This window comes from Castor canadensis, chromosome 1 (assembly GCF_047511655.1).
Source record: "Castor canadensis chromosome 1, mCasCan1.hap1v2, whole genome shotgun sequence".
NCBI classification, from domain to species: Eukaryota; Metazoa; Chordata; class Mammalia; order Rodentia; family Castoridae; genus Castor; species Castor canadensis.
Genome location: NC_133386.1, coordinates 207,880,277 through 207,903,334, shown reverse-complemented (window position 1 = coordinate 207,903,334; position 23,058 = coordinate 207,880,277). Strand labels below are relative to the sequence as shown.

Genomic DNA, 23,058 nt, shown 5'->3' with positions numbered 1-23,058 from the left:
CTGTGCAGTGTGGGGGTGGGGGAGAGTGGGGAAAGGCTTGCTGCATCCCTCTCAAGTAGACCTGCTCTCTGGGCCCTACTGGCCTCTCAACCCTCTGGGCTCCTCTCCTGCCCGTCTTTGCCCTGGAACCCCTCAGTTGGATTTCTGAGGCCACTTTTGGCAAGATGGCACTGGCTCCCTTTTCCCTTGTCTTGTGCTGAGGGTTGTCTCCAGGGAAGCCTCTGCTATCCCACGGCTACCCCAACTTGACCCAATAAAACTTAGCCCAAGTCCCTAAGCTTTTGAATCTGGTCCCTGCACTGCCCATCAGTCCTCACTGACGCAAGGCCCCTGTCTGTCCCCTCCCGACAGCCGAGCACAATGAAGGGTGAAGAGCCTAAGTCCATCCAGGCATTAAGGGGGACAGAATAGTCAGAGGTGCCCATGGCCTGGAGGCATTGAGAACAGGTTCCACCAAGTTCTGTGGGCCTTGGGAAGATTTCCATTCAAAGAGGCTAAAACACTTCTGGTGGGAGCTTAGGGGAATGTGGATAGGTTTCCCTAACGTTGGGGGGAGAGCCATCCCTTCACAAAGGTACTCCGAGGCTAGGGCCACTGTGGGAGATGGAGGAGATGCACAGGCTAGCCGGTCCCACCACATCTCCCAGAGCTGTGAGCCTGACCCACCTCTGCCCTCGTCCCCTCTTCTCTGTCACCTCGGGCGTCTGCAGCTTACTCAACACTTCCTGATGGGTGGTTGGGGTTTTTAGTTGGTTTTTTTTTTTCCTCTCCTCTTGCAGCAACAAATTTAAAAACACCACCCAAGCCCAATAGGTTGCAAACCTCAACCTGCAGCTGGAAGGGGGAAGTGAAACGCAGTGGGGTGGAGGGTCTGGCCTGCCTGCCTAGGAAGCAGAGGAAGCATAGAGAGCCACAGTGCACGCCACACCACAAAGGCCCAGACTCCAGGCCCATGGCGGAGGCTGTGAACAACCCAGGCTCTGAGGAGCAGGAAGAGCTGCTGGTGGAAGAGAGCTCAGGGTAAGGGTGGACGGCCGCACTCCGGCTTTGCGCCTTGTTCTGAGGGTGTGAGAAGCTCTGGGTACTGCTTATCTTAGAGATCCCTCAACCCATGGGGGACCCAGGGCTCCTCCTGAAACCCGCTTCTCACTGCAAAGGTATCCATTTCTTCTGTCTGCTTCTGCAGCTTGTCCTGACTGGGGCTGGTCTAGTCACCCATGAGTTTGTAGGATCCAACGCTCAGGACCAGGAGAAGTGGATGCCTGGAGTGTGGGGGTGGGAGTACGGTGCCAGGACATGGTCTGGACACTGGAGAGGATAGCAGCTGGGCTGGGAGGGAGTGGAACTGGGAACCCCGGGCCAGGCCTCTTGTATCTACCCTGACAGGCTTGTTTGAGGCCCTCATAAGTTGCCAGGCCTCAGGGGAAAGGCTCCTGCCCCATGATAATAGAGGAGGCCAAGGATATAGGCAAAATCCTGTCTTGAAGGCCAGGCACTGTGCTGTTGGCGGAGATGTGTGCAGGTTGCTTGCAAAAAGACCACTATCCCAACATAGCCAGAACTAGAAAGGGGAACCAAAGGCTGCCGGCTGGTCCAGACACAGCTGTACTCTAAGGTGCCACTGAGAGCCCCTCCTGAACTGGGGAGGATCTGGGGCCTGGTTTTGGGGTCTTTGTGTGGGAGGCATTGAGTCTGAGCCAGGCCATAGGGGTCTGACTTGCCCTGGGTGCAGGTCACAGAAGAGTAAGTGTATCTGGGCTTGGGAACAGATACACTTGGTGTATCTGGGAGCACATGGTGGGGTTAGAGGCTGGCCCAGGGGCAGGACATGGGGCTGCAGCCCAGGTGTGCAGGAGGGAAGGAGGGAAGCCTAGGTCAGGGGAAGCAGGCAAGGTACCTGGAGCCCCAAGCTGCTGCTGGGGAAGGGTGACCGCCAAGGGTCTCCACAGCCTCAGCTGCCTTGCAAAGGTGATCCTGGCCCTGGCTCCAGGGCAGAAGGAAGTGATGCCTGACCCACAGGGAGTCTTATCAGTGATCATGAAACTGAGAGGCCTTGCCATGAGAGGATGTGTGTGATGTTGAGGGGTGAGGGCCTGTTTCACCCAGCCTTCCCATGGCCACATCCTGTTTGGGCACTGGTTTGGGGGCGCCTGAGGGCACTTGAGTGCCAGAAGGAGGGTTGCAGTCTAAGAAGACAGTGGGACTGACTAGGGTCTAGTTCAGCCTGCTAGGCCCATGACTGTAGAGTCCGTGCTGTCCCGAGAGGGGGTCCACAGGGCCTGGTCTCCCACAAAGAAACATACAGCATGAAGGGCCAAGGAGGACTCAGAGGACATTCAGCCCAGGCTGTGTGCCCTGTGAGGACACAAGCTGCTGGAAGCACTGAGCAGGGTGTTTGGGTGACAGCTGCGTCCCTGCTCAGAAGTGTCCTCATGTCCCCAGCCCTGGACTCGGCTTCCCCTGCTACCTCGTGCCCATAGAAGGGCACAGTGCACACAGCCTAGCTGGCCCCCGCCTTCCTCCTCAGCCCTTCCTTGGCCACACCTTCCCGGCTGTCTCGAATGCCACAGATCAGAGGTCACGCCAAGACTGCCTGCAGCCCTGGCAGGCATGGCTGATCTCAGGAGTCTTGGTTCAGGTTGGGGGGCTGGGCCGCACCTGTGCCCATCAGTCAAGAGCTCTCATGGGAGAGCCAGCTGGATACTCCTCAGGCCCCAAGGGGCCTGGGTGGTCCCCAAAGATGTCCCTCCCCAAATGTGCTCTGAGGGAGAGCGTGATGCTGACCTTTCAGAGTGAAACTGAGACCTGGGGCAGGGTTGAGCTGTCCTTTCACAGGGTGACTTAGGGAATGGGGTTTTCCTGTCCACAGTAGCAAAGATGTCCCCAGTGTCCACGAGGGGGATGTGTGACCTGAGAAGCCTCCAGTGGGAGTCCCCAGGATCAGCCAGGGCTGGAGCAGAGCAGATGAGACTCCCATCCACTTTATGCTGCCCACAGAGGGCTAGGGACGTTGGCTATGAGGCAGTCAGGACATACCTGAGCCCTGCCACAGGGCCCTGAGACAGTCCTAGAATGGTGCTGTTCCCCTCTTCCTAGCTCCACACCCCCACTGCTGCAGGACTTCAGCTCATCCCTGGGGGGGTGCTCTCTCCTTGCCCTGGTTGCCCAGCAGCCTGGTCATTAGCTTGTCCTTGTCTCTTGGGGACAGGTGTGGCATTTCCACAGGACTGTAAGTGGCTCTGTTGGGGACTTCTGTGGGATGCTGAGGGAACTTATCCATCATGGTTTCCAGCATGGCCTTCGAGGGCGAGCTCACCTCACACTGTGTGATCATTTAAGGACCTGGCCTGGGTGGGGGAGATGAGTAGTCATCTGGTCTACCTGTGTGTGTGCTGGGGGGGCAGTCAGGATGCACTCAGGGACATCAGATCTAATACATTGTCCAAATCCTGGAACTCCAACTTCACAGGACCCATGTCCCCACCCTTACTGGGGTCACTCTGCAGATGTAGCATCTCTGTACCTGTCCTGTTTTCTACCTGGCCACCCACCCTCTCAAGCTTGAGAGCTCACTGGGTGAGCCAGGGTGGTCACTGTCCTGACTCCTGCAGCTTCTGTGGCTGCTGTACCTTGGAGACCCTTACTGGGTCCCTGCCCCTCCCTGCCCCGTTCGCCCTGTGTACATACAGGGGTAGGAAGTGTAGGAAGGACCTGAGGGGCCACTTGTCCCTCTTACCCTCTGAGCTAATCCTAGAGGCCTCGGGCACCCTGGGAAGCCTGCGCCTGAGGGGTGTGAGCCCACAGGATGGGACCTTTCGTCATCCTTCCTTCCAAGAAGGCTGGCCTGGGGGCAGTGGGTGGCCCAGCCCCAGTCCTGGTCCCAGCAAGGGTCCACTGAAGATGGGAGAATTGGGGCCAGGCCCTGGAACTCCCCTCCAGCCTACTGGGGTCAGAATTGAAGGCAGCAGTGCTGAACCAGGACTGGTCCCAATGGGTCTCCTTTCCTTCCCTGGACAGAGAGGAGGCTGAGCTCAGCCCACATGATAGGAATCCTCCCGTGCAGGACTGGTGGGTCACGGGCTTTCTCTGGCCTGGACCCTTCATATTTCCTCCCTGGCTGAGGAGGAAGGAGCAAATGCTTGACACACTTGGGGCTATCACAGGCCCACCCCTGCTTCTGATTCTGGAAGCTAGAATTCTGTTTCTCTACCCTGTCTCCTTCAAGGCCTTCAGGCCAGGAGGGCCTCAGGGACAGAGGCACAGAATGGGCCAGCCCTGGGTGGTGGCACCATGGGTTAATTCTTTTCTCCATTACCATCCCAGCTGGCAGCTTCTGCCTCAGTTTCCCTGAGAGGATACAAGAAGGATGGATGAGCCCAGGAGAGATGAGGTCTTAGCAGGTGGGGCAGGGGTAGGGCCTGTGGTCTTTCCTTCTGAGTATGGGTGCTCAGATTAGGAGGGACACATCTGAAATGCGACTGCCTGGGGGAGGAGGAGGAGGGTGGCTTCAGGGTCCCTAGCACATCCCACCTCTGCAGCTGGGGTACTTACTAGTACTTCCTGGGGTGAGTAAGGCCTGTCCGTCTGGGGCCTCAGTTTCCCATCTGCACACTCAGAACCAGTGCACATTTGCTATGTTCTGGTCCTTACCCGGCTCTCCAAACCAAGGCTTCACCCATGAGGCAGGCTCTAGGGCCAAAGGACAAAGGCGTTGCTGGCTGAAAGGCAGACCTTCCAGAGCCAGCTTGAGTGTGGTTAATGGTAACTTCCCTGCTTGACAGAGGCTGAGTCCTGGCCCTCTGTGGGCTCAAGGTTGAATGCTGGGACCCAGTGGTGGGCTGCACTGAGCTGCCCCTTGGGGATGCTATTGCAATAACCCCCAGAGTGTGGCCACTGCTTTGCATAAAAGGCTGTCAAGGGTCCCAGGATGCCTCCAAGGGCACAGCCCAAGCCAGCACCCCAGGGGCCTCTGCCCAAGCACGTAGGGTATAGCACTGCTGGGGCAAACAGGTCCTGTCCTCAGCTCCCAGGAAGAAGTCTCAACTTCTCTACCACTCCAGCCTACCCAGATCCCTGCCTGGCCCCCAGCCCTTCTGCAGCAGGGAACCCTACCCCTGCAGGGCTTCCAAAGAACTTCTGGGACCTCAAATGTTCTCAGTTGGCCTCAAAGTAGACAGAGTCAGGGCATCTGTGAATGATGATATGTTATGGCCTGCCAGAGAGCAGGCTGGATGGAGGTGCTTTCCAGAGGGGCAGCCACAATCCCTTTCTCAGGGTTAGTTTCTTTCCAGCCTTCTCCCTCCCTGAAAAGAGCATGTGGGGTATGGGAGGTCAGCAGGTAGAGATGATGGAGACCATCAGGCATCCCAGCCTGGCCTAGGGGAGGGTGAGTGAGGCAGGAAAACCCTTGACCCCCTCTTGGAGCCAGGCCAGTTCTGCCTAAGCTCCATCTACTAACCGCCTCTGAGTAGGAAAATTGTGGGTTGGCTGGGGACAGGATCTGTCTGATCCCATCAGCTGACAGGGAAAGGCTGTCTGGAAATCCAGGAGTGCCTGTCCCCTTCTGAGACCCTCCCACTGCAGGACCAGGCAGGGACTTGGGCCTCTGTCCTCCTCAAAGCAGGAACAGAGCAGATCTGTGGAGGATACACCTAGAGTCAGCCCTCACCCTTCTCGGCATGACTCCCATACACAGGCTCCCTGTTGCCATATGCAGAAGGAGGGCCTCCCATAGCACACGCACACATACACACGCAAACACACACACTCTCACACACATGGGAAGGCTGTCTACGTCTAGGTATGCCATGGGTGAGGGTGGGGGTTCTATATCCACAGTGGCAGCTTCTGCCACATAGATGAAGACATGGTGACAGGGAATGTCATACGTGGCTAGTGGGGTCTCAGATATGGCCTTTCTGCCCCCAAGGAAGAGCATAGCACAATCCTATTATCCCCTGAGTATCTATGCCCCTCCTTCCTGGATATAACCTACTTTTTTGAGGGTTAGCTTCTGAGGTAAGCTAAGACAGTCTCTTCCCCTTCCTTGTCCTCCCCTTCTTCCTCCTCTTCCTCTCCTCAAAAGAGCAATGGGACTTGAGACAGATGGATCTAGCCAGTCCATTCCAGAGGAATCTGGAAAGAAGCCCATTGCTGCTAGCCCTAGCCCCAACCCAAATCTGACCTTCATCATCACCACCTACCATGATGACCCCTGCCCTTGGTTCTTGTCTACCTGACCTTTATTGGAAGTGCTTACTCAGACAGGAGGACACAGTGAACTGATGAGTGCTTAAAGCTTTTGGAAGCTGCCCTTTCCATAAATCAGAGACATTTCTCTATCAGAGACCATGAGGAGCCACAGCAGAGCAGGCTCCCACTGCTCACTGCCCCTTTTTCTGGACAGTGCCCTGTGAGCATATATTTGCCAGAATCTGTATTGGGGATAATGAGAATATGTGAGCAAGGGGCAGAGCCATACTTTCCAGGTCCTATCTAGATTCTACTGTGGTACTTGGCTACCTGGGCCTTGAAGGTTCGTTTTATTCTTGGGCCATGAACCGATGAACCATGTCTTAGTCACAGAGGAAAGGAAATAAATGATGAATCAATGATGGAGAAAAGTATTGATAAATGGAAAGGTGGGCTGAGAAGGGTAAGAGGTAGGAAAAATGGATGGATGGATGGATGGGTGGATGGATGGATGGATGGATAGATGGATGGATGGATGGATTGATATATGGGTAGGTGGGTGGGTGGATGAATGAATGGATGGGTGAATGGATGGATGGAAGCTATATGGGTAGGTGGGTGGGTGGATGAATGGATGGATGGATGGGTGGGTGGGTGGATGGATGGGTGGATGGACAGACAGGTGGATGGATAAATGTAGAAGAGATATTTAAAATATTTAATAATGATTATGATATATATAGAAATTAATATATCAGAACGGATCATGGTTTTAGTCAGTTGATTAAAGTTTTATCATATATTCAACTGTGATTATATTCATATATTCAGCTGTGTTATTCCCATGAATATCAGCTGGCTATAAGCTCTGGATAGATGAATGGATCTATGGGTGGATAGTTGGGATGATGGGTGACTATGTATAGTAATGGGTAAATGGATGGATTTGAAGATGGATTCATGGGAGGAAAGAATGGATGGTGGATGAGTAGATGGATGGAATATGGACAAATGAATGAATGGATAGATTAATAGAAGGATATCAAGAGATGAATATATAAAAATAATGGCTAAATGGACAGATATGCAAATGGAGAAATATAACAACAGATGGGTGGAAAAAATAAATGAATAGTTAATAAATTAATGAACTGTGCTGGATGAACCATTTAAGACATAGTAAGTGAACAGATATCTTTCAATCGGGAATTCTATTCCTGGAGTGCTTTTTTTCCCTCTCTCTCTCTGAAGTCTCTTTTCAAATAAGGATATGCTTATTCCTTCCTTTGGGATTTTTCTTGACTGTCGTATACAAATTATCAGTTTCCCCAGAGCTCTATATCTCCTTACCTGATTTATTTTTTCTGTAGCATTTACGGATACATTGCAGTATATATTTGCTTATTTTCTTGTTCCCACTAAAATGTCAGCATCGTGAGAGCAGGGAATCCCCCGTGCCTTACAAGTGCCTGGAGTTCAATGCAAATCTGTTGGTGTAACTATTGGATTGGTGGGCAAATATTTGAAGATGTAAATGGGGAGGTGACTGGAAGAATGACTGGCTGGATGAGCAAGGGGATGAAGGGAAATGGTCAGTAATGAGGGATGAGGGCTTTCTTCCAGTAGCTAGTTTAAGCATTAGCTTGCTTGGATGATTCTGTGTACAAAAAGATGCACATAGATATGTGCACACAATTTAACGTGTGGCTTGCTAGATGGGGAAGATGGGTAAACGGATGCATGAATGAAGCATGAATGTGCATGATGTAGAGAAATAGAACATTTGGATAGATGAATGAAAAGGACAAAAGAATGTTTGGAGCTTAAAACATGAATTAAAGACATCATCTTGCCACTCATGCCTGTAATCCTAGCTACTTAGGAGGCAGAGATCAGCAGGATCATGGTTCGAAACCTGGGTAAATAGGATCATGAGATCCTATCTTGAAAATAATCAACACCAAAACAGGCTAGTGGAATGGCTCACATGGTACAGCACTAACCTAGCAAGCAGGAGGCCCTGAGTTCAAGCCCCACCACTGCCAACAAAAAAAAATCATCCTAGTTAGGCAAATCGGTATACAGATGGATGGGTGAACATCTAGAGAGAGTAATTAACAAGTAATGAGTGGCTATTGTGTTCTAAATGGATGAAGGTTTGCCAAATGCTTCTAAGTGTTTAACAGGTATTAAGACATTCAGATGGATGGATGGATGGATGGATACTTGCTCAATGGAAAAATGTAAAGAGGGGTAGATGAACATGGGTATATGTGTATGGATGGATGCTTGAGTTGATTGAATAGAAAGATGCATTGTATTTATATAAATTAGTGGATGGATAGGCTTGTTGAAGAATTGATGAACTGATGAAAGGACACACTGAAAGACAGGAATAATGAAGAGAAAAATGAATGGATGAGAGGGAGATACAGGATGATGGCTGGGTGGATGGAAGATTAATGGATGAGTGGGTGGATAGATGGAATGGATGGATGGATGGAATGAATGGATGGATGGATGGATGGATGGATGGAATGAATGGATGGATGGATGGATGGAATGAATGGATGGATGGATGGATGGATGGATGGATGGATGGAATGAATTGATGGATGGATGGATGGACGGATGGATGGATGGAATGGATGGAATGGATGGATGGATGGACGGATGGACGGATGGATGGATGGAATGGATGGAATGGATGGATGGATGGATGGAATGGATGGATGGATGGATGGAATGGATGGATGGATGGATGGGATGGATGGATGGATGGATGGAATGGATGGATGGATGGATGGATGGGTGGGTGGATGGAAGGAGGGACAAATCAATTGGTGGATGGGTAGATGGAAGGGTGGGCAAATATCTGAGTGGACAAATAATAGTAAAGCTGACATGTCCATACCAGGACATGTCCATGCTGTAAAACCATGAATCTTGGCCACTCCCACCTGTCAATATTTTGGACTGTGGGCTATCCTCTAGCAACAGGGAACTCCCACCATCTCAAGGCAGCTCTCTCCTCTGTGGTTACATTTTTTTCCTTCTTTTGAACAAAAACTGCCCTGGCCACATTTTGTTTCTGGCTGTCTGTGGTTGGGACAGGAGCAGGAGATGGGCATGTTAAGGACAGATGAAATGCAACCTGGCTTCTCCGGGGTCCTCTGGGTGATATGCTGAATATGGTCTCACCCAGAGGCTCAGCCCTCACCATTCACCCCTGTCCTTATTCCATCAGAGCCCTGAGGCTCGGCAGCTCTGCAGTGCTGGGGTTGGTGGACACAGCTATCTATGTTGTACACCTAGTGTTCCTTGGCTCCTCCTGGGAGGTGCAGAGGGAGGGGAGTCCTGTGAGCTCCCTGTGCAGGACTGGCCCGAGGGGTCAACCTGCAGTGTTCATGGGGAGGTCTGGAAGTGCAGACTTCCTGACCCTTCAGCCCCCACCAGCCACCACCTGACTCGCTGCAGACCAGAGCTGTGGACTCGCGTGGAATTTCCCCCACTACTCCTGATGCCTCCATGCACACTGACTTCCCATGGTGAATTATTCATGTGTTCACCACTCATCTGTCTGACAACCTCACCTTCCATCAACGTTATTCCCCAGGTGTCCCATGGCCTAGCCAGAGTCATTCTACCCAGGGATGTGCCAGTTACCTAAACCTGGGGACAGAGGGTAGCTGGGAGCAGGCTGACTGCACACACAGGATGTTCTGGGGCAGTGCTAGGGGCTCCACAGTCACCAAACCCAGCTGTGGTCCTGGTTCTGATGGGGCTTGGGCTCTGTGACCTGGGACACAGTGATGATGGCTGGCTGAGCCTCAGTTTTCCCATCTGGCGCATGGGTACAGTGGCATTGCCTCTCAATTTCTGTGAGTGTGAGTGAGTGAGCTGGGAAGTTACTGGATGTAAGCCTGCAAGTCCAGAGCTGGCCCACAGTGACTGGCCACAAATGAGTCCTGTTCCTCCCCTTGTCCAGCCACTAGCCTCCCGTGTTCTCAAGTGAGTCACGGTGACTAAGCCCAACCAGGAAAACAATGGGCTGGGCTGCTTGTCCCTGGGCCTTGGCCAGAGGACAGGACAAGGGGGAGTATGGCTGGTGAGGGCACCAATTGACCTAGTACCCATGACCACTGTGGGAACCATAACTCCCAACGTGAAGATGGTGTGTGTCTGGTGTCTGTGCCTCCCAGGGCCTCTCTGCTCAGAGTGCAGTCTGGGGAAATGGGGAGAACAGTGGCCTCCCAGCTGGGGACCAGGGAAGATTCCTGGGGTGCCCGGACTCCTGCTAGAGATGATAGCCCAGCGGAGAGCTGGGAATAAACAAAGGGAAAACGGAGACTCAAGGGAGGGGAAAGAAGGGGGGGTGGAGGGAGGACAGAAGGGAGGGAAGGGGGAGGGGGAGAGGGGAGAGGAAGGGATGGGGGAGGGAAGGAAGGAGGGATACAGAGATAGGGACCCAAACACCATAGGGGAAGAAGAGAAGAGAGAGGGGCTGAGGGCAGGGAAGGGGAGCAGGGGCAAGAGGAGGGGCAGAGGGCCCAGACCCGTGGGAGGAAAAGCAGAAGCAGGTTAGGGAGAGCAGGACCACAAAAAGCAGGGCCAGCACAAGGCCAGGCCAGGCCAGGGGAGAGGGCACTGCAGATGGGGGTGAGGTGGGCCAGGCACTCTGAGGAATGGAGTAGTGGGCCGGGGAGGTGAGAGGCCAAGCAGCCTGAGGGGAGAGGCCAAGGGAAGAAGGGGAAGAGGAAGGAGGGAGGGAAGGAGACAGCCATGCTGCCCATCAGTGGGGTACAGAGGTCCGGCTAGGCCCCCACGTGGCTGGGCTGGGAGGGTTTCTCTCTGACATTTTTACTAGTCTCGGAAGGAGGAGGAGGTGGAGGTGGAGGAGACTGAGGGGCGGAGAAGGGGGCTGGGGGACAAAAGGGAAGCAGCTGCAAAGCGTCCTGAGAAAGGAGAGGGGAGCGAGACCCACAGAGACAGGGGCCCAGGGACAGTGGACAGGCCGGGGGGCTGCCAGCTGGGAACCAGCCAGAGACCCCCCAGCCCCAGGGATAGAGGGGCTGAGACAGACACAAGGTCACAGAGACAGACGGACACCCGTCAGACAACCAGACAGAGAGGGGACAAGGAGGGGGCGTCAGAGGCAGAGAGACCACATAGCCAGGCTTAGAGAGAGAAAGGGACAGGGGTCCTGACAGAGGGACAGGAAAACAGAGAGAAGGACAGGGACCCAGAAAGAGAGTAGGGGAGGGAGGGGAGAGGAGAGGAGAGGAGAAAAGAAGAAAGAAAGAAAAAAAACAAAAGAAAGCAAAAAGGAGAGGGAAGGGAAGGGAAGGGAAGAAAGCACAGCAGAGCAGAGGAGGCCGCGGGCGCCAGCGGCGGTGGACAGAGCCTTTGAAGAAGCATCCCCAGGGCCGGGGTCAGGCCAGGTCGCCCGCACAGGGTGGCCAGGTCAGCAGCATGAGCGGCTCCGTGCTTCTGAGGAAGAGCTCTAGCAAACAGGGCCTGGAGAAGCTCTTGAGGTAGGTCCCTCCTGGCCCAGGGCAGGGTGCCCGCCCGTGGCCGGCAGAGAGTGGAGCCCCCGTGCCGGGGATGAGGGCCCTGAGGCTGCACCAGGCCGGCGCGTGCGCACGTGCGAGCGAGCGTTGAGCCTTGGCGAGGCAAACAGACGAGGCCGCCTCCCACCTTGGTCCTGGCAGCAGAGCGCGCTCTTCTGCCTCTCACCTGCCCACTGCATTCTCGCCTCACGGGCCTCCCTCATGTCCCTAGGACCGAGAGTACACCCTTGGGTTGCGCTCTGAGGCCCCCACGCTGTCCTGCTGGGCCCTGGGGACCATTCAGTCGCCCCTCAGTTTACAGATGATAGACCGATTTTACAGCCTCGGGCCATGGCCAGTCCTTGCCACTCCAGGTCTGCATGGGACTCTCTGGTGCCACGGCAAGAGTTGAGGCCTCGGAATGCTGGCTCACTAGCTGCCAGGTTTGGGGCCATTGCAGAGGCCTCTCTCAACCTCAGTTTCTTCCTGTGTGAAGTTTGGTATGGTGCATCTATCTTGTGTGGTCCTGGTGAGAGAGCAGAGAGCCATCGTTCCCTATGGTCACCACCTTCCTCTGAGCAGCCGCCAATGCCTTTTTCCTCCTCAACCCTTCCAGGCTTCAAGGCCCAGCTGCAATGCCACCTCCAGAAGGCCTGGCTTGGTCTCTCTGTCTGGGAGCCCAGTACGCATTCTCCACTGACCCGTTCTGTGCCCAGAGCAGGCTGGCTAGACCTGAGCTCCTGGAGGGTGAGACTGGCTGGCATGTCTCAGCAGCCCCCTTCCTGTACACTTGAGTCCTGGCTGTCCGTGATGAGATGGGAGAGCACAGACTGGGGGGGTGGGTTGGCATCAGCAGAGTCTGGAGCCAGCACTGCCCGCACACACCAGCTTGTTTATGGGATCCATGTAGAGGTAGATAGTTCTCTTCAGGTCCCAGCCACCTGCCACCCAGGGTTAGGGCCAGAACCAGGCTCTGAAGCAGCCCTGCACCCACATTCCCTTGTAGCTTCATCCTCCCCCAGGCTCCGCCAGCCACCTCCTGCAGTGCCTCAGTCCTGTCCAGGCTCAGCCCCAGTCTGCTAAAGTTCCTTCTGCAAGACCACCTGTCTCAGGCCACACTTCCTCTCTTGCCTGGCTGGATATGTCCTCAGAAGACCCCATTGTTCCCCCAGGGTGCTATGTGACTTGGGAATTGAGGGGACCTGGGTCAATACCCCAGCTCATTAGTGCCACTTAACAAATGGAGATACTGAAGTCCAAAAGCAAGGAACCCAGCACTCTGGGGAGGGGTGAACAGGTGACAGGAAGAGCCTTGGGGGCTAGCTGTGTGTCTGCATGAGTCCCCACCTCATCACAGGAGGCCTTGACTGCAAGCACTCATCCAGCTGTGGCCTGCCCAGTGCCAGGCTTCTGCCCCGCTAACCGAGGGGCTCTTGAGGGCAATTGGGGTGAGGGCTGCATCCAACATGGCCTTGGCCCCTGCTTGGGGCCAGCCTTGAGAACCCGGGCAGGAGAGCTGTCCTTTTGAGTTCCCCAGGAATTCCACTGTGGGAGGGTAGGGCAGGCACAGGGGAAAGGCCCTGGTGGAGGACAACTGAAATGTGCCTGTCCAGCGGTGGACAAGTCATGATGAACTGCAGGTGGTGACACCCAGGTGTACACTGACCTGCTCTCCCTCAGAGTCCTGACCCTGTCGTGGGGGCACACCCCCCCCAAGTTGACCCTCACACACAAATGCATGCAAACCTATGCATGCTACCACCCAGGACAGCGACACCCCATCCTGCACAGTGACCATGTTTCACATCTCCACAGCATCCAATGTTTCCCACTTTCCTCGGTCCCTGAGGACAGGCCTCCTTGTCCCTATTTGGCGGGTGAGAAAACCAGGCTCAGAGAGGTACAGTGACTTGCTCAAGGTCACCGAGCAGGAACTGGTGAACCTGTCTCCCACATCCACCTGGGGACCCCTGCACTCTCCTACCAACGCCTGGGAGCAGGGTCCTCTCTTCCTGACTCCTCTGTGACAAGCTCCGGAGGGGCAGCTGGGTACCAGCCATGGCGGAGTGTAAATTAAATCCAGTTTGAGCTGGTTAAAAAGTATGCCGTGGGCCAGAGGAAAAATGTCCTCCGCCCCCCTCCCCCGCCTACTCTCCTTGTCTAAATCTGGGTGTGATCTGGGGACTCTGCATGTGGCCACCCAGACAGGGTTCCTTCCAGGCTGCCTGTTCTCAGCCTCATCCAGCACAAGGCTTCTGACTGGCAGGAACGAACCTCAGGACTGACTCCCTGCACCCAGACCCTCCAGGTGTCTACAGCTTCCCCGACCCTACAGCTCTCCTGCCAGCCCCTGGTGAGTCAAGGCCCTCCCAGAGCTACCATAGGCCAGAGACCTACAAGTGGTCGGGGACCTCACACCCCCCCCCACGCACCCAGGTCAACTGCATACTCAGCAGCCTACCAGGTCCTACAGCTCTCTCTGGGCCTGGCTTTGGCCGGGGCTGGGCTGTCCAGGAGTGCCTTGCAGGTGGCACAGAGTGAAGAGACCGAGCTGAGGGTCGCTCAGCTGGCATCCCCATGGCTGACCCTAGGGTGATATGAGTCCCCTCTATCCTGTCGAGTCTCAGGCACACATCCACCTGCAGGCACCATGGTCATTTCTCTCTTGTCCTCTCCCGGGGCTCTTAGACCCCTCAGACAGGCACCACCTCGAGCACCTGGGCAAGAGTCCTCCGGGGACCCCAGTATGGCCAGTAGGGCAGTGGATGGGGTTGCTAGTGTGCTGGGCTGGCCCCAGGGGGGTGGAGAAGCCAGGCCTCCAAACCACAGTGTCCAAAGGGGCGTGGCTACTGGGCCCATCCAAGGCCCGGGATCCTGAGGGTGGAGTGGCTCCCACCCTGGCAGGGACGGGCGTCTGGTGGGCGGCACCACTGTAGGCCGGGTGGTCTGTCAGCCAGAGCCCGCCTGTCCCAGAGCCTAGCTGAGCCGGCAGCAGGGGGTACAGGGACCAAGTGGCCCAGCCCCCTGGGCAGGGTGTCAGGGCCAGACCCAGAGGACTGTGGTTCCGGCTCCAGTCCCAGCCGGCAAATCAGAGCTGGGTAGATCGGGCAGCGAGCAGCGAGCAGGGCGCCAGGGCACCCGGAGACTCACATACCTGATGCTGCTGCAGGAGCCTCAAGGGGACACCTGAGGGGCATGGCCTCCAGGGACACGGCAGAGCACTAGGAGCAGCTCAGCAGAGGATGCAGGTGGGCACAGGGGCTACAGGTAGGAACTTGGAGGGTGAGAAGCATTCACGTGGCCCCTGGGCAGCGCAGGGATCCAAGAAAGGGGCAGTGCTCATGCCCGAGCCATGGGTGATGCGTGGGATCAGACTCCTCTGCCCACAGCACTGGCTGTGCAGGCTGCAGTCCTGGTAGGCAGGAGTATGGCAGTGAGAGTGGCTGCTGCCCACCATGGCCAGGGGAGTTAGTTGTTGAGATGAGTGAGCTTGTGGGGGTTCTCAGGGTCATGAGGTGTGCTGAGGCCTGGCCTGAACCTGCTGGCCCAGGAAGCCAGGGTGCAGGATGCTGGGTGACCCCACGGAAGAGGCTGTCAGGGTCTCCTGCTAGGAACAGGTCCCACCAGGTAGGAAAGGAGAAGAAAGAGAAGGAAGTGAATGAGGGTGAGAAGACCTCTGGCAGAAGGTGAGAGCAGAGAGGAGTCCCACATGGACTGCCTTGGTGGCAGGAAAAAGGGGATGCATGGGGGCCCTTATGCCAGCTTCAGGGGCCGAGGGGTCACCCCATCGTGCATTGGTCACGGGGGCCCTGGGTGGAGCACTGCATGTGGCTCCATGGTGAGGACCCAGGTGCTGTCTGCAGGTACCTGCTCTGCCCCTTCAAATGCACCTGTTAGGGTGCAGAACTTGGTCTTGGCAGGGATGTTGGGGTCAGAGGACCAGGGTAGGTCCCACTGAGCACAGCTGCTGTGACATTCAGAGGGACGTAGGAGTCTCCCACAGCCCACCAAGACCGGCCTTTGTCTACTGTGAGTGCAGATTAGAGCACTGAGACCCAGCGAGGCAGAGCACCTCACCCACTGCCCTGGGACAGGCATCAGGGCGTGCAGCCTCGTTTCGTGTGGTCTGGGAGTCTCAGGCTGGAGACTGAAGTGAGATTGATCAGGGCTGGTCTCCCCTGCACCCCAGGAATGATCAATCCTGGAGGGGCTGCTAACCTCCAAGAGCTCAGAGGAGGCCATTGGGCCAGGCAGGGCACTCCAGGCTGACACAGGTATGCAGGCGTCAGGCAGGGTGTCTGACTGCTCAGAGCTGGAGATGGGACCAGCAAGGTGCATAGGGGGCATGGAATCAGCAGCAGGATAGGTGGTGGCGAGGGTAGGGGTGCCGGGCTGAGTCAACCACTCGTTTTCAACGGCTGTGTCTCTCACCCAGGTGGGCAGCCAGGGTGAGTGTTGTGTCAAGCTCTGACCAGATGGAGGAGGGGAAGCATTTGGGCAGTGGCTATGGGCAGAATTCTGTGCAAGGCCTTCAGGGTGAGGTGGATCTGGGTATGGCTGGCCAGGAAGGAGGGGATGGCAGATGGAGCTGGTGCCAGCCACCGTCGTGTGCCAGGGAGTGTGCCAAAGCCTCGCCTCGTGAGCACCGCAGGCCTCTGCCAGGGCCGCCTGCTGCTCAGAGCCACGGGCTGTCCTGGAGTACCGTCCATTTTGGAGAGCAGACGTGGCATCGCGACCCCCTTGCCCCATCCCCAAGGAGCTGGGCACTGAGCGGGGCAGTGTGGAGACAAATCCAGGGGCAGTGGTGGCTTCCTGCCACAATGGATCGTGGTGGTGGGGCAGACGCTGGGAAGGTCTCCAGGGCTGCTGTGCACTTGGCCCAGGCCCCTGCGGCGTTGTGGTCGGTGACATGGAGGAGAGCAGAGAGGCCCGGAACACGGCGTACAGAGCAAAAGAGAGGGAAGAAGCAAACCACAACCACAAGGGGATGTAACAGGCAAGAGGGACTGGGAGGAAGGCCAGGCCCTGACCTCTGACTCCGGGCCCTGAGGGTCAGGCCTGACTGAGCAGATGTGGCCAGAGGCATAGAAGCGCCACAGTGCCAGGGCGAGAAGGCTGCCGGCACCAGGCTGACCATGGAGCACATCACAAGAGGTAGGGTACCTAGTCTGAGGGAGGTGATGGGCTTGTCAGTGAGACATCCAACTTGGTTCTGGACCCCACTCTGAGAGCAGAACCTTGATCAGCCTCTGAGGGAAGTGGATAGAGGGACTGGAGGCTGCTCTCATTTCTGGTCTCACAGGGTCTTTAGGGCAAGTCTTGAGGCTTTGCAGAGGGCAGCCATAAGACCCTCTGGATAAGGTGTCCAGGGTCCAGGCATCCTGAATCTGGGACACTCTATCTGCACGTAGGAACCCTTCCTGGGGTGTTTGGACAGAGTTTGGGGTCTGCCCATCTGGCTGGGTGGCCCAACAAGCAGGCCTGGGCAGTGGTGATCTGTCTCACAGCCAGGCTCCCTGAAGGGCTGTGTGGTCTTCAGGTGGGGTCACCAGGTCCCGTCCCTGAGGTGCATATAGGGGCTGGTGGACAGCAGTTGTCAAGGGAGGGGAGGTGGTGTCTGCTCCTTGCGAGTTGTCCTCATCCCCAGGAAGAAGCGGGCAGGCAGCAGGCAGGGAGGGAGCTGGGTGGACAGTCTCAGCTGAGGGGCAGGGCAGGTTTGGGACTGAGCAGGTTTGAGCAGGATGCAGGAAGCATGGCACGCAAGGGAACTGAACCCATCTCCAAATAACCCCTCAGAGGCGAAGGGAGGTTGGAACGAGCACTCTGGGATAATTAGGATATGCAGAGGCCGGAGGCCAGATGGTAGGGACAGGCAGGATGGAAGGTGAGTGGGCTCTGGTAGGGGCCAGCTCTGCCACTGGGTTCCTGCCCCTCTTCAGCTCACCCAAACTATGGCTCCCCAGAGCTATCTCCTCATTCCCATCTGTCTATTTGCTACTCTGTCCCCCCTGTAGTGTCCTCTTCCCACCACCACGTCCCCAGGATGGCATGGGCACAAGCACCGACCCTGAGATCACTTCCTGCCAGCTTCTCCCTCACCCCAAGCTCGGGACCTCCTTGTGGTCTTCTGCTCATACCACGAAGTCAGGGCTGGTCTTTTGGCCCATCTGAGATTTACCAGGGCTAGGGGAGATATCACCATGCCCTGTTTGTAGCACTGAATGAAGTGCTGGAGAAGAAGGAGGAGGGACCAGGGCCAGGGATGGGAGAATTGCTCACTGTCAACCTAGGCGGGCTGAGAAGGGGAGGTGGGCTCCGCCCTGGGCTAGCAGCCAGCATGGAGTTGGTGGAGCAAGTGGTGGGTTCTCATGGGTCATGTAAGGGGAGCAGAGAGCCTGGAAGGTTGGGGACAGTGGCAGGGTTGAGGTCTTGGTCTGACTCCTCTTGCTAGTGATGACACCCCAGGCCCAGTCTCACCCTCCCCAGCCTCAACTCCTCAGCCGTGAAATGGGGTGACAGGCCTGCTCCGCAGTGAGTGCTGAGTGTGGCAGCTGGAAAGTGGCCGGGCAAGGCTACCAGGGCTAGAGCTAAGAGGGTCGGGTAAGCTAAGGCTGAGAAGGAGGCTGGGGTTTGGAATGAGAGAGCCCCTGGTCACCAGAGTGCTTGAGCCAGCATGGGAGGGAGGTGGGCTGGACCTCTGCAGGGGTGGCCTTTCCTGGCCAGCCCCTTGTCAGTGATCTCTGGGCAGCAGGCCGGCAGGGAAGGCAGTAGAACGAGAAGCTGAGCCTCCTTGACTTTGGGGAGGTCTAAGTGGAGGCAGTTAGAGACCCCTACATACTGGCACAGTGGGAAGAGAGGAGGCATCAGGAGAGAAGATACCCAGCAGGGACCACACAGGTCCTAAAGGAGGTGGGCGGCCTGGGTTGCCCCGGGGAGAAGGGACAGCTCTGCAGTGGTGCTGTTCATCTAGATAGTTCCCCGTAAGAAGCCATCCAGTCTCTTTCCCTGGAGAGCTCTCTCCACTTCAAAGGCCCAGAGAGATACAGCTGCCTGCCCAGGGTGCACAGCGCCTCCTCCTGGTGTGAGGGAGGAAGATAGAGTCCACGGCCTCCTCTTTGGCACTGTCCCCAGGATGCCTGGTCACAGACCTCCAGCGGGGCCAGGGCATGCAGACCATCTGCAGGGTGGGCCTCCCTCTCTCCCCCACGCTGTAGTGCTCCACAATTACAGGCAAGACAGCTCTGAGGACTGGGGACCCAGGAGGCTCTCAGATGTGCTCTGCCCACTGTGGCCAAGTAGAACAGGGTGTAGGGACTCTGGGAGTCCTCTGCTGATCCCTTCCCACTGTGGTCCAGCCCACTGCTGGACACAGCGAGGGTTCCGGGAAACTGCTGCCTGCTCAGCTCGGAGATGGTGCAGCTGTCACTGCAGAACTGGGCCGTTGGTTCCATTTCACTGCTTGGCGTGGGGTCTTGTTACCTACAAGAGGAGTCAGGGAGGCCAAGGCCTTAACTCTGCCACCGTCCCTGTCTCCCCCTTCCCCTGAGGCTGGGCTCCCTCCAGGCACTGAACCATGCTCCCCCGTGTGAGGTATAGCCCCAGGCTGCCTACTACACCAGCCTCCTAAGACCTGGCGTGGTATCTCCTTCTCAGGGGGGGCAAGGACACAGGGCAAGTCCAGCCTGGCTCTGCAGCTTTCAACCACCTAGCCCAGGACCTTATTCGGGGTCACCCCAAGGATAGCAACAGGTCCCCTACTAGCTCTGGTCTCCCTCTTGTCTGCTGTCCACAGGGAAGCCGGAGGCTGTCAGCTCTGCACATCTCTGAGCATCTCCCCTCTTTGCTCAGAACCTTCTGTGTCTCCCATAGCCCCAGCCAGACCCTCTGCACCTTGTGATCCCCCAAGACCTGCCCCAAGACCTTGCTGTTGTGGCCTTCAGAACTGTCCCTTACAGGAATACGAAGTCACAAAGAGTAGCTGGCCTTTGTTCATTGTGCAGATGAGTACGCTGAGACTTGGCTTGAGTGGCTCCTTTGGTCCTTATAGATGGGGACACTGAGGCCCAGAGGGGCTGCTAGTGAGGGGAGGAGGCAGGCTGGGCACCTGGTTTTAATACCTTTGCTCTTCTTCCTGCTGGGGCACACATGCCATCCATGGTGGAACAAATATCTGCCCAGCAGTGCTCCTCCTGGGGAGGGGCAGCACTGGCCTCAGGGGGATCTGAGGACCATGCCAGCCAGGGGAGCGTGGTGTCGCTTCCCCTGCCTTCTCAGCCCAATTCCCCTCGGTCACCTCCAGTAGGCTGAGGTCGCTGCCCTAGATCCTTCAGAAGTTTTGCATCAAGGACTTGGGAGTCCTGGCCATCTCTAGGAGGCCCCCCGTGCCCATACTGTATGCCCAGGCTTGACACAATGTCTCCTCAGTGTCTTCTCCATTCTAGGGGTCCACTGCACTATACCCCATTCCAAGCATAGCCCAGACCATAGCTTCTCCCTCCTACTCCCTCTTGCCTCCATCTGTACTCCGAGTTGTGTTCCCCCCACCGCCCCACTCCTCTGGGCTTCCTAGTAGGATACAAATCTGGTTATGTCCACTCATTCAAGGGGCCACTGGGCTACCCTGTGGGCTTTGCCGGCTCTGGCTTCCTGGATAACCTCTGCCCAGAGACAACTCATCACCAGGCTTCCTTGATCAGGAGGGCCAGGGTCTCGCCCCCCTCATTCACTGACCTGTGACAACAGGAAGAGGTCACCCCATCTGTCCATACCTAGCAGGGCATGGACACACCCAGGAAGGCGAGGAAGGGAGGCCCAGCCCAGAAGGTGGGCTGGCCCAAAGCCAGGTGGGGGTGTGGGGTAGGAAGGGTTCCTGTGTGTTCTCTCCCCAGCCCAGGCACAGAGATCACATGCCCTCCTGCCTGCCCCACCCAGCTCCCACCTGCTGGCCCAGGGCTGTCTGTTCTCTTGGCTCAGCTCTCATAGCTGCCTCTTCAAGGATGAGTGACCGCTGGGCGGCACACACCTATGCCCCTCCCTGGCCTGTCCCCCAGGAAAGGACCCCTGCATCGAATGACCAAAGAACCTATTGACGGCAGTCCTTGTGAATGGTGCCCCAAATGGGTGCTAGCCTCCGGCTGCCATGAAGAATGGACCCAGGCTTCTGCCCTCAGAGGCCTGCCGGTGTGTGCCGTGGGTGGGGGCACTTGCTGTCCCACCAGCCTCTGGAAGTCCACACATGGAACCGTTTTCTCCATGCTCTGTGCCTTTTCCCAGGGGCCCTGTAGTCACTCAGGGGCAAGTGTCCAGGTGGTTGGTCAAGCCTGGACACTCCTGCATTCAGGGGAGCAATAAAGATCTTGGTTCCAGAGAGCCCCAGGCCAGTTGCTTGTGATGGGGCCACCAGCCAGCTCCCTGGCTCCAGCCCTGTGGTGCCCTTTGGGTTGAGAGGGTCCCTTGTGGCCTGAAGAAAGTCCCTCTACCACTCACCACCATCCTGACCTTGGCCCCAGCCCTCCAGTGTGGGGCTCCATTTCCCCAGCACTGGGAACTAACTGCCTGACCTTTAGGCTCAAGCTGGATGAAAGGGGCAGCCATGGGAGCCGCCTGCAGGGGGCAGAGTTGGGACGGAGACCGAGGCCTGCTGCCCCTTCTGGAACTGTCCATGGAAGGAAGAGGGTGGGTAGCTAGGAGGGCCTGGCCTGGGATGGGTAGCACTGGCTCTCAGTGGGGTCTGGGCAGCAGGACCAGGGGGCTGCAGAGGAAGGAGAAGAGGAGCAGGGCCCCTGAGCTGGTGTGTGCCAGGCAGCCATGTGGCTGTGGCATATCTTGGTCTGGGGGGAACCCTGCTCAGAATGGGGAGCCTCATTCAGAATGGGGTCTGTGTATGGCTGGTGTACCTGGGTGTGGCCCAAGCCCTGGGGTGGACCCTAGGACGGTAGGGGGTGACAGGGCCCCACTCCTGGCCCCACGGGCTGAGCCCTGGGCCTCAGAGCCAGAACAGACACAGGAAATGGCCTGATTGCGTTGTGTAGGAACACCAAATCCCTTGCAGCTGGGCTTGCTCGCTGGCCGGGGCTGCGGGCGGGGCGGCCATCGCCAGAGTTCTGACAGCTCCAGCAAGCGTGCCAAGGGGTCTGGGCCGCTGGCCGGGGGGCGCCTTTCCCAGGCCAGAGGCCCCCACCCCACCCCAGGAGAGCCGCCCCCTTTCAGTTCCCAGAACGGAGCCCAGCTGTGGAATAGTGAGGGGGTGAGGTCATGGGGAGGGGGCCGCAATTACTCACATCCTGGGGCAGGCAGGCGGGAAGGGAGGAGGCAGGGGAAAGGGGCCCAGAGGCCTCCTCGTCCTCAGCTGCTGGGTCAGGAGCTGGGGCCAGCATGGATTTCTCCCCAGCATGGGGGTAGTGGGAAGGCATTTGAAGACCCCTACCCAGAACCCCCACTGTCCCCAAGCCCCGTGTCCAGGGGGGCTGAGGGCAAAAGGGAAGTGCTCCACAGAGATTATGTTCCCAGAAAACACACCTTGGTCTCCAGCCAGGCACCACGTTGTCGGGGTGATGTCGAGGAAAACAGTAAATAGTGAGGCAGGGGCACCCCCAGAGGGAGCCTTGGAGGGGGATGGGACCTGTCATTTTGTGAGCCCCTGTTCCCAAGCCTTGTCTGCACATGCTTTAGGATGTCCGTGTGTGCACGTGTGGGCATGTGTGCACCCACGTGAGCACATAGAGGTCTATGTGTGCGTGCCCTCCTTGTCCAGGTGTGTCATCTACAGATTCCGGTGCTCACGGCAAGCCGAGCCCGGCCACCTCTGTGGCCTTTGCATGTTGTTGTGGGCTGCTGTGTTCTGGATTCACAACCCCAGGAGTGGGCCCGAGGGGTTTGCTCGTGGAGGCTCTTCTAGGCCTGGTGGGGGGCTCTGAGGAGCAGAAGTGAGGTCCCGATCTGGTTCAGAGAACGATGCCACAGAGGAGATCCTGGGTTCTGCCCCAAGGAGGAACTGAGGCTCCATCCTGTGGTGGGGGGCGCTGAGGAGCAGGGGTGAAGCCCTGGTCGAATTCAGAGTGATGCCTCAGGGCAGACCCCGAGTCCTCCCCAAAGAGGAATTGAGGGTCAATCCTGCAACCCAGGCTCAGGCTCACACACCCACCTGGGCACACGCACGCATACCCTCGTGCACTCATCCACAAGAACTTGTGCAAACACGTGCAGACAGACGCACACACACTCGTGTGTACACAGACTTGGAAGTGGGAACAAATCCTTCCCTTGTGTGGTCTTTGGGGTGGGGGGCTGCTCCAGGTGGGGACAGGGGACAACTTCT

The 23,058-nt window shown here is 56.9% G+C and overlaps 1 protein-coding gene across 3 annotated transcripts in view; it reads left to right on the top strand.

Moving 5' to 3' along the window:
• Positions 1-817: 817 nt before the first annotated feature.
• The window catches only part of Lsp1 (lymphocyte specific protein 1), a 33,596-nt gene continuing 11,355 nt past the window's right edge, over positions 818-23,058 (top strand). The window contains exon 1 of one of the 3 annotated variants that reach the window (XM_074051059.1): positions 818-1,020. In XM_074051059.1, the coding sequence (XP_073907160.1) occupies positions 953-1,020 (68 nt within the window). In that variant the 5' untranslated portion in view covers positions 818-952. Of the gene's footprint in view, positions 1,021-10,667; positions 11,727-23,058 lie in introns of those variants that run through there. The other 2 variants (XM_020168765.2, XM_020168767.2) reach the window with 2 other exon arrangements.